This window comes from Ursus arctos, unplaced genomic scaffold (genome assembly GCF_023065955.2).
Source record: "Ursus arctos isolate Adak ecotype North America unplaced genomic scaffold, UrsArc2.0 scaffold_23, whole genome shotgun sequence".
NCBI classification, from domain to species: Eukaryota; Metazoa; Chordata; class Mammalia; order Carnivora; family Ursidae; genus Ursus; species Ursus arctos.
The window spans coordinates 36098994-36117947 of NW_026622908.1; the positions used below are offsets into that span (position 1 = coordinate 36098994).

At 48.6% G+C, this 18954-nt stretch overlaps 1 protein-coding gene across 1 annotated transcript; it reads left to right on the top strand.

Moving 5' to 3' along the window:
* The first annotated feature begins 16650 nt into the window (after positions 1 to 16650).
* On the top strand, positions 16651 to 17675 carry LOC113246446 (olfactory receptor 6Q1). The gene has a single exon (XM_026487055.3). It carries the CDS (start codon positions 16651 to 16653, stop codon positions 17602 to 17604), a length of 954 nt encoding a protein of 317 aa, XP_026342840.2. The 3' UTR covers positions 17605 to 17675.
* The last annotated feature ends 1279 nt before the right edge of the window (positions 17676 to 18954 follow it).

Genomic DNA, 18954 nt, shown 5'->3' on the forward strand with positions numbered 1-18954 from the left:
TGAGCCAAAACCAAGAGTCAGTCACTTAACCTACTGCATCACCCCAGCGCCAGTGTTCTTTTACTCTGTGGGTCAGTGGTCTGGGAACCAAGGGATGGAAAGGGGCATGGAGTCTCTCATTATACATTTAAGGATAAACAAACATGCAAATAGCACACACACTTGGTTATTTCTCCTGCCTGAAAAACCTTCTTTTGAGCCCACTTTCCCATCCAACTATCGCCCTATTTTCCTGCAACCATTTATAGCCACATTTCTCTTAGTAGTTGTCCACTGTCTTTAATTCTTCTCTTATTTTCCCTTGAACCCATTTCAATAAGCCTTCACTCCCAATACCAAAAACAGCTGTTTTCAAGATCTTTAATGGCCTCCATGTTATTAACCAATGGTGAATTCAACTTTTATCTTACTTAAGGTATTGGCCGTGTTTGACACAGTTGACCATACCGAATTCCCCGAGACACATTCTTTTTGCATGGCATTCACGTGGCTCGCTCTCCAATATTCTTTCTACCATTGGCTGCTCCTTCTCTGTCTCTTTTGTGGGTTCCTCCTCATCTCCCCAGACTCATCATGTAGGTGTGCCCAGGGCGCAGGTCTCGGATGACTTCTATTCCTAGTACTTCCTACTACTCTTCTTCTAACCTGCACTCACTCCCTGGGCACATTCACGTGGTCTAATATTGCTTTCATTATGATCCATTAGCTGAAGACTCCTAGTCAGCCAAGAATGGCTATTGTCTGTCCTTTCCAAACGTATCCAGCACCTGACCACTTCTTATCACCTCTATCACTACTCTTCTGGTCCAAGCCACTGAGATTTTCCATCCGGATTATTGCAGTAGTCCCCTCACTAGTCTCCCTGCTTCTGCCTTTGCCCCTTTGCAGTCTATATTGAAAAATTCAACAGCAAGAGCAGTGCTTTTAGAACTCAAGTCATACCATGTCCTTTCTTTGCTCACACCTCTTCAATGGCTTCCCCTATGACTCTCCTTTCAGGGACACCATCTTTCCTTACATTTTTTTTTTTTTAAAGATTTTTTGTTAATTTATTTATTTGACAGAGAGACAGCCAGCGAGAGAGGGAACACAAGCAGGGGGAGTGGGAGAGGAAGAAGCAGGCTCCCAGAGGAAGAGCCTGATGCGGGGCTCGATCCCATAAGGCTGGGATCACGCCCTGAGCCAAAGGCAGCCACTCAATGACTGCGCCACCCAGGCGCCCCTTTCCTTACAATTTTAATGGCATTTCTTTATAAAATTTTGAACTTATATGCTTAAATTCATAAGGCATCATGGTATATCTTCTTGGTGGCATGCATCTTTACTCAGTAGAAAATGACATTGTAAGGGGCGTCTGGGTGGCTCAGTCAGTTGAACGCCCAACTCCTGATTTTGGCTCAGGTCGTGATCTCACGGTCCTAAGACCGAGCTCTGTGTTGGGCTCTGCACTGAGCATGGAGCCTGCTTGAGATTCTCTCTCTCTCTCTCTCCCTCTGCACCCCCCACCCCCAGCTTGTACTTTCTCTCTCTCTCTCAGACAGAAAGAAAGAAAGAAAGAAAGAGAAAGAAAGAAAAAAGAAAATAACACTAAAATCAGTTGCTTTTTTTTCGGCCTCAAGTTTTATCTCATTAGGTTACTATTGCTACACATGGTTCCTTTTTAAACCTCCCCTCCCTGCCCCGGTCTCTCACCGTATTAGTCAGAATAGGCTCAGCTATGCTGCAGTAACATATAGATACCAAACATCTGTCTTAACACAACATAGCTGTTTTTTTTTTTTTCTCACTCATATTAAGTATCCAAAGCCTATTGTCAAGAAGTGCTCCGGCTGGTAGCAGACGAGAAAAGCTGGAGGGTCCCATAGGGGCTTTCTACTGCTTCAGCCTGGGAGTGACAGACACCTCTTTCTCTCATGTATTATCCCCCAGAAACAGTCTTCCATGTGCCCAGGAAGGAGGAGAATAAATGGCATTTGGGGAACAAAAAAGCACGGTCTTGCCTCAATCACTTTTTAGGCGGCATGTGCCTGAGGGTCAAAGGGAGTATGTTACAATCAGGGAACTGTACCTATATTTTGCTTATGACATATACCTTATTATTAAAAACAACAACACCATCAGCACCATATTTATGTAATTCCCAAAGTCAGCTTTTTTCTTGTCTCCTGCTTCTGGTTTAGTGTGTGTGTGTGTGTGTGTGTGTGTGTGTGTCCATCCTTGCCCTTAGGCAACTCCTCCGTGGAATTCGGCAGCTCTTTCAAGTTCTTTTAAACTTCACAACAGTCTTGAGACCTAATTATCTTCATTTTAGAGATTGAGACATGAAGGCTGGAGAGGTTACGTGTCTTATCCAAGGTCATACCGCAAGCCAGTGGCTGAACCACTGTGACCGTGCCAGGGTCCTGACTCCTGGCTTGGTTTCAGCGCTTATCCTGCATTCCTGGGGATAGAACCTCCCAGAGAGGAAGGCTTCGCTTCCCGTCCAGCCCCGCAGCTCTTTGCTGCCCTCTCCTGACTTCCTCAGTTTCCACGAGTGAGAAGGTCCCCACAATGAACCCCGTTGCACCGGCAGCCTCTAGGGTTACATACAGCCTTTGCCCTCTCTTCTTGACATTTCACACCCCAACCCCTCTGATTGCACCCCCCAGGTGCTGAGAATATAGTAGGGACTAGTAAATATTCTTAGTGATTGATGTTTAAGAGCAGCAAGTCTGACGGAGGTGTTCAAGTACCCTAATGCAAATACCCAACGCCATGCGGAGGACTGCGCATGCGTGACCCCAAGGCCGCCGCCTCACTACCCCACAGACGTGCTCTGAAGTCTCTTACAAACAAGAAACCCGAAGGTCGAGAGAGTGCTCCTGCTCCGGTCCTCCCCATGGCCGGTGCCGGACTTAGTTTCTTTGGTTTGATTCTTTCCTTTCGGCATTCGAGTTACACTGAACCTGGGAGGCCGAGAGATTTGCTACCCCCCTGTATCCAGAGTAGAAATTCATCCTCACGGATGCTCGCATTGGGATCGGCCACAACAAACATTGTCCGCGCCCTTCTCATCTGTTCTTTCACTCCACAGTTATTAAACGCTCACTGTGCCCTAGGCAGGCATCTGTGAACAACACAGGTAAATCCCAGCCCTCGTAGAATGTACTAATACCTTCCAGAGGGTCTAGGAATAGGCTGTCTTCCTAGTAGCTTCTCTGGATTTCCAAAGCCTGGGGGTTTATGGTAGTAATTCCTTGTTCACGGTATACAGGGTGAAGGTTACTAGAAGGGAAGAAACCTTCATTTCAGGGGTGATAATCATCTTCTTCTGTTTTTAATCCTTTCCTCCTGTTGGCTGGAGAGTCATTTCCTGTTCCCTTTTGTTTCTCTCTTCCTGTTGATCCTCCAAAGACCTCTGTACCCGATGGATCCTCCGGCCCCTTTGTAGTGCGTCCTGATACCAGGTGCACCCTAACGGCCCTAAGACGTGTACCGAGACGTGTACTAAGTGCCCCCCCTTAGTCCTCTCTACAACCCTGTAAGGTTCTGCAGTTGAGTAGCATAGGAATCGATTTTTCTAAAACGAGTTAACTTCAAACCTTTATCTCAGTTCTATTGATTTCTACTCTATGACTGTTTGAATTCTGAATACGCAGAATAGATTCAGGTAATCTTTACATTTGTATGCCTGGGGCTTCAGTATTATGTAACAGATGGAGACGAAATTCAGCCCGGCTGGGGGGCGTTCATGACCACACGGATGACCCGGGCTAGCCACTTTGGGCATCCAGATTTCGACCGCAGTTGAGATTTACACGATCCAACTCTCTGGCTTTCACGGGAGCTGCTGACGGCCAGATCAAGACAGAGTGCGGGCTTCAAGAATCCCCTTTGCTCCACAACACAGCAGTGCGGGCTAAAACAAAAAGAGAAAACAGAAGAAGGCATAGTTAGGCTTCAGTGCAAGACAAGCATTTTTGAGGATCCAAGCTGGCACAGAAAAACACGAACAGCAATCAGGGCTGAGAGGGTGGGTGGACTGGAGGGTTCGGGATGCAGAGGCAGTCAGCGGTGGTACAGGAGTCAAAAGTATTCCCTGTGAGGGGCGCCCGGGGTGGCTCAGTCCGTTAAGCTCCTGACTCTTGATTCTGGCTGAGGTCATGATCTCAGGGTCATGATCTCAGGGTCGTGAGATCGAGCCCTGCGTCAGGCTCTGCGCTGCGCATGACTGAGATTCTCTCTCTCCCTCTCCCTCAGCCTCCCCCTCCCCCTGCCACTCTTGTTTTTTCTCTCTCTAGAAAAGTATTGCCTGTGAGATGGGGAAGCAGAGGCAGGCTCCCTGGCTGAAGCCCGGGCCTAGTGCGGTATTCATTCTTTATCCCCCACCCTCAGGAGAGAAGGCTAGAAATCAACCTGCTTCCAAATGCTGAAGGAGCAATGGCTCCCATCCAGCTCCCGGCTGGGAGAGAAAGATGAAGCAGCCTTGTGACCAAGTGCTGAGTCAAGCTTCCCCTTGACCCAGCCTGGGGTGGCCACAGCCATTGGCTCTGCAGGGTAGTCCCTGCTGCTGCCCTTACTAGACCTGGATTTTTGACTGGGGACCCCCAAAGGTGCTCAACAGGAAAAATGAATATGGAGGTAAAGGCGAAGGGGGAAGGAAGAGAGGAAGAGGAGAAAGAGAGAGAGAGAACTGAAAGAAACACACCACCTCATACCCCAGTGAGACTGTAAATCAAGTAAAAAAACCGAGGATAAAAGCTAATACTGAGGGGCACCTGGGTGGCTCAGTCAGTTAAGCGTCTGCCTTTGGCTCAGGTCATGATCCAGGACTCCTGGAATTGAGCCCCGTGTTTGGTTCCCCGCTGAGTGGGGAGTCTGCTTCTCCCTCTCCCTCTGCCCCTCCTCCCGCTCGTGCTCTCTCTCTCTCAAGTAAATAAATAAATCTTTAAAAATAAAAGCTAATACTGAGAAAAGCAGTCAACAAACCAACAATCGGAACATGGATTTGTTTCAGAAAAATTGATTTTACGGAACAATCGGACAAGGCTTTAAAGTAAATATATGGATTATTTCAAAGAAATAAATGGAATCAAAACTTCCATTAAATAATAAAAAATTAGGGGGAAATAGGCTGAAAATAAGAATGGAGAGAGATGAAAAAAGGCCAATTAGAATATGTGAACATAAAAAAAATAGTCACTGAAATTAAAAACATGGGGCTTTGAGGCACTGCTGGTGGGAATACAGTTGGGGCAAGCTCTTTAGAGAACAATTTGCTATTATTTGGTGATGTGGGAGATGGTCCTTTAGGTGTACCTTCTAGACCTAAGTTCTCAAACTTCAGCTTGCCTCAGAGTCACCTGGAGGGCTCATTAAAGCACACCTCGCTGGGCCCCACTTGCAGAGCCTCTAATGCGGTGGGTCTGGGGCCGAGGATTTGCATTCTGACGCGCGCCTGGCCTGACGCGCTTGCCGCTGGCGGGGTCACACTTTGAGAACCGCTCGCTCCTCTCAAAGCCTTTGGCAGAGACGCACGATGTGATGTGTATGAAAACGTTCGTTGTTAGGAATAGCAAAAAGGAGAAACAATTTAAAGGCTCACCAGCAAGAGAATGAATAAGGAAATTTGGGGGGTTTTCTTAATACAACGGGATATACACAGAAATTAAAATGAATGAACTAGAGAGGCAAGTATAACAAAAATATATGTTTTAAAGATTTTATTTCTTCATCTAAGAGAGAGAGAGCATGAACGGGGCGAGAGGGAGAGGGAGAAGCAGACGCCCCGCTGAGCAGGGGGCCCCATGTGGGCCTTGATCCCAGGACCTGGAGATCATGACCTGAGCCAAAGGCAGATCCTTAATTAACCATCTGAGCCACCCAGGCGCCCCAATAAAAAATATTAAAAACAATAGTCAGTGAGAAAAGCCAGTTACGAAGTGATATATGGAGCTTGATACCAGCTATATATATTTTAAAGTCATGCAAAACAAAACAACATTATGGATAACAAATGGTATAAATCATGCATGAGTGGGATAATTCCCTCTTTAACTGTGAGGAGGGGGACAGATATGAACAAACAGAGGGCCACAACTCTACCTGTGTTGTTTTTATCTATTATCTATCATCTATCTATCAATTATCTATCTATCTATCTATCTATCTATCATCTATCATCTATCTCTCTCTCTCTTATCTATTATCTATCATGTACCTATCAGTAATATTTTTTTAGATTTTATTGATGTATTTCTTAGAGAGAGCACATGCACAAAGGGGGAGAGGGGAGGGGGCAGAGGGGGAAGAAGAGGGAGAGAGAATCTGAAGCCGGTTTCCACTCTGAGTGCAGCGCCCAAAAGGGGTGTGGGGGGAACCATCGATCTCACGACCCTGAGATCATGACCTGAGCCGAATCAAGAGTCAGACGCTGAACAGCCTGAGCCACTCAGGTGCCCCTCATTAACTGTATTTTTTTAAAAAAAGATCTTAAGTAAATACTGCTGTCCTAGTTCAGGCAGCTGTAACAGAATACCGTTGACTGGGTAGCTTATAAACTACAGACATTTCTTTCTCATGGTTCTGGAGGCTGGAATTCTAAAGTCAAGGGACCAGCCTGGATGGGTTCCAGGGAGAATGCTCTTTTGGGTTACAGACTGCCAGATTCTTTCTCAAATGGTGGAGAAAGGGCAAGACAACTGTCTGGACTCTCTTGTGTAAGGGCACAAATCCCATTCCTAGGGACTCCATCCTTATGACCAGATTCGTGCCGGAAGGCCTCTCCTCCTAATACCATCACAGTGGGCGTTAGGGTTTAACACAGGAATTCGGGGAGACACAAACCTTCCGTCTGTAACAATTGTCCCAGGTTAACATTGGATAAAGCTGGGTAGTGGGTACAGAGTGATTATGTTTCTTCTTGTGTCTACATCGGAATTATTTCTGATAAAAATGCATTAAGAAGAACACCTGTAAAAATACCAGGCCAGATTTTGCTTATGCATGTTTTTAAAGCTGAAAATCATCATTTAGAGAAGATTGAGCCTCTCCTCTGGAGTAATAACTGCATGCAATTTTGTATCCTTCATCACGATGGTGTATAAAAGCACAAGTACTGATGTCCAGTCCCTGCTCAGAGGAACCGGCGAAGCAGCTCAGCCTTTCTCTCCGGTCTGCGTTCCTCCTTCTCTGTGTCCTGGTTTCTGGGCTGGGATATTTGATTCTCTGGGCAGGAGCAAAATGGAAGGAATCTGATCATCCAAAGCCTCTTTTATTGTCCTCCCTCTCAGAGGAGCATTCTGCCTTTACGTGATCCAGTTTGGACTTCTAGGGTGTAAAACGGGGACGACGGAGTGACAGACTCAGGAAAACCCGCGAGGCTGGGTTGGTTTGTGCTGTGAAGGCCGAGGATTGCTGGCAGAAGACAGAATGTTCCCGAAGGAGAGAGGGGAGGAGGAGAGAGACAGGAACCAGCGGGGCCAGGGTGTGACCACAGAGGTTTCGCGTCTGCCTGTTTCCTTGGCTTTCCAGGTAGTTCTTTTCCCCGCAACACCCTAGGCCAGCTGGCCCGGTGGTCTTCCCAGCGGCTTTGGACCAGCCTCAGATGTCAGCGCGGAAGGGGTAGGGTTTGCTTTGCATTTCTGGGGAGGAAAAGTCTCTGTCAGATTGGGTCAAACTGGGTCAGGGCTGAAACTCTACCATTGCACAGGGACCTGGGTGTGACACGGGTCAATGTCCTCCCTGCCTCGAGGGGCCCGAAGTTCCGTAGTGTCACTGCCTCGTGCCCAGTTAGCTGAGGGAGCTCTTTGCTCTCGTTGTTACTCGTTTGTCTCTCACCACATCCTCGTCAGGTGGTGTTACCTTCCCAGCTTTATCGATGGGAAAACGGGCTCCGAGGGCCCAACCTGCTCAAGGTAACACGGCCATCAGGAGGCTCATGCGGATTCAAATCCACGTCTGCGCTGTTTTACACTGAGCGACACGGCACTAGGCTCTGGGCGATGCAGTTGAATGGAAGACACGGCCCTCTCCTCCAGGAGCTTTGTCATTTATTTGGGGACACAATCTAACGGCCCCTAAAGCGTTTAGGCCAACGCAGTCCTATGACCCAAAGAGAAACAGTCCTGTGTGTTTGGGCAACGTTGGCCCGTCGTCTCCAGGGTGCTGTGAGCTCTGGCTCGGCTGCCTCCTACCATCAGGATAGGAGCACAGCCCCGATGTGCCTTTTGCTTTATAGTGAAATGATGCCCTATTTCCCTTCTGGAGGAGAAAGATTACTCAGCCTGCAGATAGCCGTCAGATGCTCTCTGGCAGGAAGGCGATTTGGCATTGCTACCTTCTGGATGAAAGTGAGCCCTAGTCACAGCCTTCATTGGACCGCGAGCTCCTTCAGGATCGAGGCTGGGCCTTCCACAGCCCGACGGCCCAGAGCCCGGCCCAGAGCAGCCCTGTGGTAACGTCCGTTGCTGTCGTCGGAGATTTTCCCCATGGGGGGATAAAGGGCAGGCAGGTAGGGGATACCTGACCCGTTCTAGGGAAGGAAGGCTTCATTGCATCCGCCATAAATGTGGAAGTCTGCGGATTTCCTTTCACCCTCTGCTAGATGCGGGTAGAGACCTCGGCAAAGAGTCCAGCTGGCGTGGACCCTTCTCGGCCGGCGACTCCTCCTGCCGTGATGTTTGTCCAGCGCGTCTACACGCCTGGGACTCCCACGGAGCCCCCGCACGTCCCCTGGGGCAGAGTTTCCCGTGACTTATTATCTTCTTTCCTTTGTTGTCTGAGTGCTTCCAACCTCCGTGGAGACCCGATCCCCCGGGAGACCCCTGGGGTGTAAGAGCCACATACGTGGGATGCGACTCATCTTATAGGCAGTGACAACCCTTGTTTCTTCCTTTTCTGGTTCAGCTGACGGTGGACCTCCGCCCTTCTCCATAGGTTCAGAGAAGATGTGATCCTCGAATGTGAGGTCTGTGTCCCACAGTGAGATCCACGACCTGCGTGTGCCACAAGCCCCAAGGCTCTGAGTATGTGGGACCTTTGTGTTCCCCCCAGAGAAGAGATGGGGAAGTAGCAGGGTCAGATGAGTGCTCTTTAGGGGTGCCAGGAGAGACGCTAAGATTTAGTTTCTGTTTACACTAAAGCTGGAATTTCAAGCTCATACCTGGAGAACATGCAGAAGGTGGGGAGAGAGGGGAGAGAAGGTGCGGAGAGAGCGCGAGGTGGGGAGAGAGGCAGAGGGAGAGGGAGAGAGAGAATCTTAAGCAGGCTCCGCACTCAGCATGGAGCTTGATGCGGGGCTCGATCTCACGACCCTGAGATCATGACCTGAGCCGAAATCAAGAGTCTGATGCTTAACCGACTGAGCCCCCCGGGCGCCCCTAGAGTAAGGATTCGTGACTTCAGTATAACCCAATCCTTTCTTCAGAGTTGCCTCAATTTGTCTTCTCATTTCTTCTTTTGAAAGTTCTTTTACTGAGTCGCTGAGGTTTAAAATACCAACGCATTTTCCAGTCAAAGAAATGGAGGCACACAGAATTCCACTGGTTTGCTTAAGGTCATGTAAGAGTAGGGGTACCAAGAGACTTTGGGGGGTTTTTAGTTCCCCTTCATCTCTGTCCCCTTCAAGTTACCCCAAATTAACCTGCAGTCTAAACAGAATCAGTTGGCTTGTCAACCAGCCGTGGCTGCAAGGCCATCCCCGGGCCCCGCCGAGACTGCCGTCCCCCAGGCTCTCCCTTTACTGAGACTTGGCAGTAATCACATAGTCCGTGAGCAACGGAAGCAAGATAATAAGGTCTTCCTGGAGTGTACTGTTAACGTTTTCAGAGAGCCTGCGTGTCCATTATCTCACTGATGTGCACAATATCCTGGCAGCCCGGGAGAGTAGGTAGTGTTCCCATTGAAAGATCAGGAGCTAGAAGCTCAGAAAGGTCCAGGCCCACTTTGGTTCCCTCTGCAGGAGTGGGCTCTCCAGCTCGCCCTGGCACTGGGGTCTCTGTTGCACAACGGACTGCAGACATGTTCCATTTACTTTCTTGTGCCTCTCTTTCCCGTGTGCTCCCGTTACGGGGAGACTGTGAGTAGCTGTGAGGAACAGGTCATGCCTACTCACTATGGAAGCTACCAGAAAAATGTGAGAAGCTCTCGGTTAACTGACCAGATTTGGTGTTAGGAATGCTAAGCCCTGGGGAGGTGGCCCAGTGGAAAGATGGGGGGCTGTGGGGTCAGGCTGGCCGGATTCTCCTCCAGACTCTGTCACTTACGAGATGGTTGAAGCAAGGCTCCTGGGAGCCTCACGTGCGAGGTCCCTTTCTTCCCCTTCACAGCTACCTGGCAACAGAGGTCATCGGGGGCTTAGTGGAGCAGAGCTTGAAAAGAGCTGAGATAGTAGTTTTTCAGGAAGTTTAAATGTAAGTTCAGTAGCTAAGAAAAGGAAACTATACATAAAATCAATTCCACTTGTTCCGCCCACAGACCAGTGGGAGCGGGCTAGTCCAGATCCATTGGCGAGCTTCCTTGCTTTCTTGTTGCCTTGAGACCAGTAACTGAAGGTGGAAAGGAAATAGCACTGTGGCTCAGCAGGACGCTCGGAGCATGTACCCATTCCTTCATTACATCCCAGTGTATTGCCTGCTGGTTACATCCTAGTGACTCCTTTGGCACTGACAACACTGTCATGGACGAGGCACTGTCTTTGAGGAGCTGTGTGCGTGCGTGCGTGTGTGTGTGTGTGTGTGTGTGTGTGTGGTGTTATAGCCAAACAAATCAATGTCTAACAGATGACAGCAAGGCTGTAACAAAAATGTCAAGGCAAGAAAGGGGTTGGAGCGGGATGGAGTTGCATTTTCAGGAAGGTCGTCAGAACAAGCCAACTGATTCTGTTTAGACTGCAGGTTAATTTGGGGTAACTTGAAGGGGACAGAGATGAAGGGGAACTAAAAACCTCTCTGCTAAAATGGCCTTATGCAGAGAATTGGAGGAAGTGCAGGAGGAAGCGACAGAGGCAGAGAGAACAAAGACAATAACAGCAAAGGCCTTGAACGCCACTTCATGCTGTTTCCTTCCATCTGTAGACCAGCCCTGCAAATCTGCGTGTTGTGTCCCCCATGTGAAGACGAGAAAGCCGAGGCTCAGCGAGATGGAGTGACTTTCCCAAGCTAGAGCCGGTCCCTGACGGCGCCAGGGCCCAGCTCCGGGCCCCTGATTGCAGAGGCGACGCTGGGAATCCGGGCTGTCTGCACCCAGATGGCGTGAGATGGGCCGTCGCTGTCTCGGTGCTGCAGGAGCAGAGAAGCGGGCATGCGGTGAGCGGGAGCAAGGAGCCTCACCTTTGCTGTCTGTCCCCGGAGCCCATCCCGCCCCTGCCTCTCGCCCTGGTGTAGTGGCTGTTTGCCGAAATTTTTGTCTGCATGCCAGTGAGTTCATTTGGCAGTTCCTTTTGCCACTGGGGACAAGCGTCCCAGAGGCCAGTTGGAGAGAGCAGGGAGACGGGGAGCTCGTCACACAGCTGCACACCCAGACAGCTGCGGGATGCAGTTTGGATTTCCCTGCAAGGGCCCCAGACTGCTTTTCCGTGTTTGTCAGGGAAAACCTTAGCCAAGGGAGCACCTTCTTTTGAGGATGTCCAATGAGGCCAAGTGCCTGTGCGGCCTCTCTCTGCATTCAGTCACAGTCATGATTGTCCCCTGTGAAGGTCCCCTTCCCTGCTGGCCGCTTGCTCCCTGTGTGCGCTGGGCTGATAACAATTCTCTCAACCCGGAGAGGAGGCCCGTGGGTTAACAGTCCCAGAGCCTGCGGGCCATCTGTCCAGCGGGCCCCTGAGCGCTGAGGAGAGAACCTCGTGGGCGGGACGGCTGCCTGGGTGCAGGGGTGTCCCTCAGTGAAAGGCCATGGCAGAGCCTTGGCCTCAAAGAGAAGGCATGGCCTGAGCCCCGGGGAGAGGGGCTCTTGCGTCAGGCCTGGGGGCGTTTGCGTCCCATCTCTGTCACGTCCTCGCTCTTTGATCTGCTGCAAGTCACGTGCTGTCCCTGAGTTTGTTTTGTCAACTGCGTGAAACCCTGCACAGTCATCCCTCTGCAAAGCCTAGGTCCTGGGATCGCAGCCTTGTTGTGGGGGTGAAATGAGATGATCTAAGCCCAGCAGAATGTGGGCCATGCGAGGAGCTGGGTAAACATCCTCTCTTCCCTCCGCAGGGAGGCTCCTTTCCCCCCAGCACAGGATCTGAGTGCTCTGAGGGGAGGCTCGGCTCCTCCTGAAATGTGCCCAGAAAGCTTCCCTCACTGAACCCATCCCTGGTGAATTACACGAAGCCATGAGAAATCCGCTCAGATGGGTTGGACGTTGCCCTCCGTCTAGGTTTTCTCATCGCTGTTTGGTTTGGAGGCGGTGGACCTGGGGTATACAGACACTGAGGAGTCTGCTGCCTGAATGGGGTCCTGCTCTCTCTGCCTCCTGCCTCCGCGGGGACCCCACAGTCTCCTCTCACGGATTCATCTCTCACACCTCTCCTCCCTGGCCTGCCCCACTCTCCTCTGCAGAACCTGAATTATTAGGATTATTATTATTGTCATTATTTTAAAAGATTTGATTAAGTTATTTGAGAGAGAGAGTGTGTGTGAGAGAGAGCACAAGCTGGGGTAGGGGCAGAGGGAGAGAGAGAGAGAAGAAACAGACTCCCCACTGAGCAGGGAGCCTGACCTGGGGCTCGATCCCAGAACCCTGGGATCACGACCTGAGGTGAAGGCAGACGCTTAACCGACTGAGCCACCCAGGCGCCCTAGGATTGTTATTTTGTCAGTCAAGGATTTGATTTTTGTCAGTCAAGGATTATCTTGTCCCTCACTGTGGTGTGGTTGGGAAATTCTTTCTTGATCTCCCCTATTCCGTCTTCCTTTGGGGCCAGACCAACTGTCCCTGCTCTGCTCTCCCAGAGGCATGAAAAGGAGCTCATCACGTCGCTGTGGTAGCACTTGGATACTTCTCTGTCTCTCCTGAAAGACTCTGGGCTCTCTAAGGGCAGGACTCATGAACTCTAATAGGTTTGGTACCTAGCGCAATGCGGGAATGTGACTGAAAGCAATGCGGGAAGGGGCAGGAATCGAAGTCTGGGTAAACCACATTAGTCAATTACAGATTAATCAGTTTCAATATACATTAGTACAGGGAGTAATGGGACATCTATTCAAGTATTTTACGCATTTAAACTTTTTGGATGGTTTCTCAGTATAAAGATTCAATCCACTTGACAGCTTGCGTTAGTGTCTTGGATCCCAAAGACCGCAACTGGGTCTTGAGCAGCAGAGAAAGAGCTGATTCCATGATCTGCACGATCAGGTATGTTACATACTGGGCTTTGGGTTTGGAGACCAAGACTTGGCTCCATTTTACTTTATTAAGTAGAGATTAGGGCCTGGGTTGCGATGCAGCCTGTTTATAACACAGCAAATCAAGCCAGGCTTCTGCAGCATGGGCAGCGAGTGTCTGTTGGGAAGGGCATCCGGGCGGGGTAGGCACTGCCCCTAAGCTGCTACGTTATAAGGGAGATCGCAGAGGGGAGAGAGGCGCAGGGATTGTGTCCTGAAATGTCCTGGAGCCAGCAGAAGCATAAAGTGTCTGGAGCTGCGATGCAGCGATTTGGCCAGGAAGCCGGTGTTTATAGACCCCTCGCTGTGGATTTAGGCATGGCGCCGATGCACGCAGGAATCTGAAGACTTTGACCTTGCGCTGACTGTGTGTCTCTATGCACTTTTGTGGCCAGGAAATCATGGAATGTTGAAGCCAGCAGGAACCTGCTTAATTATTTTTTTAGGGGAAGGAGCAAGGGTTTTAGACCTTGTCAACCCGAATTCAAATCCCAGTGTAGGCATTTGTGAGTGTAAGCAAACCATAATACCTTTTCCTCCAGAAGGTCCGAGATACTGAGTAATTCACCAGAGGTTACAGAACCAGGATGTCATTGTTTCAGTCCTACGTTGTTGCTAACCTTACTGGCAAATTTAGTGGCTTAAAGTAACAGCAGTCCCTTATTTAGCTCATAAATCTGCAATGTGGGGGATGGCCCGGCAGGGAAGGCTGGTGTCAGCTGGGCTAGCTCAGCTGGAGCTGAGGGTCTATTTCCCGGATGGCTCCGACTCCTGGCCGGCACGCTGGAGCTGGCTGGCTGTGGGAGTTCAGCCCCAGCTGAGAGCAGGGGAGCTTAGTTCCTTCCCAGCTCCGCCTTCCTCAGGCTGCTTGGGTTTCCTCACACAATGGTGACTGTGCTCCAGGATGCAAGAAGAGGAACCCATTTCTTAGGACGTGGGCTTGGAACCTGGCACAACCTCACTTCTGTCTTTTTCTGTAGTCAAGCAGTCACCAAGCCCGGGTTCAAGGGAAGCGGTCACAGGCCCCACTTTTTAATGAGAAGAGTGTCAAAGAGTTCGGGGCTGTGATTTAAAACTGCAATATAACGGAGACATTATATTCTTTCATTTACTTTTTTTTTTTTTTACATTTTTCTCTATTTTTTAATTCAAATTCCAGTTAGTTAACATATTGTTACAGTGTAATACTGGTTACAGGTGTAGAATTTAGTGATTCGTCACTTACAAACAACACCCAGTGCTCATCGTAAGTGCCCTCTTTAATATTCATCACCCATTCAGCCCATCCCCCACCCACCTCCCTCCATCAGCCATTAGTTTGCTCTCTATAGCTAAGAGACAGTTTTCTGGTTTGCCTCTCTTTTTGCCCCCCCACGTTCATTTCAGCTAATCTAAAATAAGACAGGAATTCATCTTATTTCTCTTATTCTTATTCACCCCTTGTTCATCTCACCTTTTTTTATTTAAAAAATTATTATTATTTAAAAATTTTTAATTCCTGTATAGTTAACAGTGTTCCATTAGTTTCAGGTGTATAATATAGTGAGTCGACAGTTCTATCCATGACTCAGTGCTCATCACAATCAGTGCTCTCCTTAGTCCCCATCACCTATTTCAGCCACCCCCGCCCACCTCTCCTCTGGTAACCATCTGTTTGTTCTCTATAGTTAAGAGTCTATTTCTTGGTTTGTCTCTTTCCCCCCCCCTTTGTTCATTTGCTTTGTTTCTTAAATTCCACATATGAGTGAAATCATATGGTCTCTGTCTCTCTCTGATTGACTTCACTTAGCATTATACTCTTTAGATCCGTTTGTGTTGTTGCAAATGGCAAGATTTCATTCTTTTTGGTGGCTGAGTAATACTCTATTGTAGATATCTATCACATGTTCTTTATCCATTCATCCGTCGATGGACACTTGGGCTGTTTCCACAGTTTGGCTATGGTAGATGATGCCACAATAAACATCGGGGTGCATGTATCCCTCTGAATTAGTGTTTTTGATTTCTTTGGGTAAATGCCCAGTAGTGGAACTATTGGATCATAGGGTAGTTCTATTTTTAATTTTTTGAGGAATCTCCTTACTTTTTTCCACAATGGCTGCACCAGTTTGCATTCCCTACACCTCTTTTTTTATTATCTGCTTTTAAAAAAGGAATTCTTAATGATTTGCCCATGGTCACATATCTCAAGTTGATGTTGGACTTGGATTCAAACACAATCCTGTTGCTTCTGTCTCTTACTAGCCTTGTTCACTCCCCATGCCTCGTGCCCGTGGCCATCATCGCCCCAGGCTATGCCTGCAAAACCTCCCCACTGGCTTTCTGTGTCCCTTCTTAACCCTCTCCAGAGCTGCCTTGGCACAGCAAACTTGGTCCTTATGGAGGGCAGAGGGCTTAGCTTGCTGCTCTGCTTAAGCTTCTCAAGGCTGTCTGTTGTCCTCAGACTGAAGCTCAACTCTGTCCTTTCCCTTAACTCAGCTCCTTGCTCTTCCCGATGTCCTCACCTGCCCCTCAGCCTCAACAAGAGCCATCATCCCTCCCTACTCGACTCCAGGAGAAGTCAACATTTCAGCTTTTCTCTGCTGTGTATTGACCCAAACGTGGTGCTAAATGCTTTAGAGGGATTGTCTATTTTAAAATTTCACTAGTCTATTAGTTAAATTCTTTTGTATTTAGAGCCAGGTATGCTTATCAGGAAGCCACATTTTAACTTCCATGGTAACCTGTATCTACTTAAAGTTTCCCAAATGCACAGTGTTCTCTCTGGTCTCTGGGATTTTATACCTGCTGTGCTCTCTCTCTCTCTTTCTCTCTTTTTATAAGATTTTATTTATTTATGAGTGGGGAAGGGTGGAGGGAGAAGCAGGAGCCCGCCGCAGGGCTTGATCCCAGGACCCGGGGATCATGACCTGAGGGAAAGGCAGGCGAGTAACTGACTGAGCCATCTAGGCACCCCCTTGCTGTGCTATTTCTCTTTTATCTCACTCACTTATCCTTACCTTCCAGGTTCCAGTTGAGACAACACTTCCCCCAGGAAGTGTTCTCGGATTCCTCCAGACTGGGGGAGCTTCCCTGCTATTTCCTCCCATAATATCTCCATCCATATCCAGCACCTTAAATTTTGTACTGAAATCATCTGTTTTCTGGACCTCCTCACAGCCTGTATATTCTTTGAGGGCAGGGGTAGTGTCTTGACTTTGCTTTCCTCTTCCAGAATGAATGATGTCTCAATGCACCATCCTCCCTGGTTCTCTTTGCGTTGTCTTCGTCTATGAGGCTGTGAGTGTCCTGACCTCCACTCCCACATATGCAGCCATATGCCCCAAACTGGACCCACGTAACAGAGTTTGTTATGGTGGGCTTTGTTGGGGTGCATGAAGCACGCCTCCTCTTCTTTATACTCTTTCTCACTATGTACCTGTTTACCTTGGTGGAGAACTTGGCCATCATTTTGGTGGTGGCTTTGGACCATCAGCTACGTAGACCCATGTATTTCTTCCTAACACACTTGTCCTGTCTTGAAATTTGGTACACCTCAGTGACGGTGCCTAAGATGCTGGCCGGTTTTATGGGGGTAGGTGGGGGCAAGAATATCTCCTATGCTGGCTGCCTGTCCCAGCTCTTCATCTTTACCTTTCTGGGGGCCACCGAGTGTTTCCTACTGGCTGCCATGGCCTATGACCGCTATGTGGCCATTTGCATGCCTCTCCGATATGGCGCCTTGGTGTCATGGGCCACTTGCATCCATCTGGCAGCTGCTTGTTGGCTGGTGGGCCTCCTCACACCGATTTTGCCTATCTACCTCATGTCCCAGCTGACATTTTGTGGCCCCAACGTCATCGACCACTTCTTCTGTGATGCCTCACCCCTGCTAGCCTTGTCCTGTTCAGATGTCACCCTGAAGGAGACCACAGACTTCCTCATCTCTCTGGCAGTGCTCCTGGCCTCCTCTACGGTCATTTCTGTGTCCTACGGCAACATCATCTGGACGCTGTTGCGTATCCGTTCGGCTGCTGAGCGCAGAAAGGCCTTCTCCACTTGTGCCGCTCACCTGACCGTGGTGAGCCTCTTCTATGGCACTCTGTTCTTTATGTATGTCCGGACCAAAGTGGCCTCCGCCATCAACTTCAACAAGGTGGTGTCTGTCTTCTACTCCATTGTCACGCCAATGCTCAACCCCCTCATCTACAGTCTTCGGAACAAGGAGGTGAAGGGAGCTCTGGGCCGAGCCTTTTCCCTCAGGTCTTGGAAAGGTCAGTGAGGAGGCAGGTGAGGACCTTGTTTTCTTGACTTTTCAGAAGGAGGACTGTGGGACAGAGCAATGGCCTGGGTAGTCAGGAGTTATGGATTAGGTATTAATGAAAATAAAATGTTAATCTGCTATAACAAGAGACCCCTAATGTGGCTTAAAGAAGGAAGATTTCCTCTTCCCTGCACGAGTCCAGGGTGAGCGCTCCAGGTTGGTGAGTGGCTCTGCTCCACAGACGTTCAAAGACCCAAGTTCCTTCCGTCTGTAGGGTCAACATCCCTTAGGATGTCGGCGAACTAAGGGCTGTGGGCCAAGTTCGACTCAGCACTTATTTCTAATGACCTGTGGGTTAAGAACGGTTTTTATACTTTTAATACTTGATTGTAAACAAATCAAAGGTAGAATAATATTTCATGACACACAATCATTTTATAAAATTAAAATTTCAGTGTCCGTAAATCAAGTTTTACTAGGATACAGTCACACCATATATGATGTCTGCAGCTCCTTTCGTGCTACAATGACCGAGTTGAGTAGTTGTGACAGAGACCATTTGCCAATCCCCAGTCTAGGGCCTTCTTGTTATTTACATGCTCAACACAGGGTTCTGGGGGCAAGAAGGGTGAGGATAGATCACAGAGGAATCAAACCTCGTGTCTTTAAGTTTCTCCACTAGATGTAGAAACCATCATTTCTACTCACCTCTGTCTGTAAGAAGCTAGCCATAAGCCATGTCTAATCGCCAGGGTGCTAAAAATAGTCCATAGCTAGCCAGCCAGATACCCAGCCCCAATGTGATGATTGTGGAGAAAAAGGAGAGAACAAATTTTGGCAAACAACCAGCAGTTTCCACCACAGAGTCCCCAGAACCACAGCTGATTTTCCATGTGATCCATGTACTTATTTTCTTTGTAGCTACACTGTCTCATTGAAATAAGACAGATCGTGCTTTGAAAATGCGTTTAAGAATATCTGTATGGCAATGTCAGCTCACTTGAAGTAAGGCTTAAAAGACAGATATAATTCAAGTCATTCCCTACACTTAGATAGTTGTACTCATAAAGACATTTACAATCACTAGTTGAATGTGCATTCCAGAAACTAGAGTCTATGGAAGAGGAAAATGCGGAGCTTGATTGGGTCGGGGGAAGGACAGGTTTTCTGGATGGTGTTTCTCACCTGGCCAACAATCCCATGATGGTGCCCATAGCATCACAGTCTCTCCACCCCCGCCCCACCCAGTGTCTTAGCGGTAGCTTAATGGTTAGTGGAAAGGACACAAATCACACACATTTTGAAAACCATTTGGTTTGTTGATTATTACATATAATTTATTGAATATTCTATATGTGCTTTATATTC

Coding starts and splice junctions, on each gene's coding strand:
- LOC113246446 (XM_026487055.3), top strand. CDS start 16,651: ATGCAGCCATATGCCCCAAACTGGACCCACGTAACAGAGTTTGTTATG.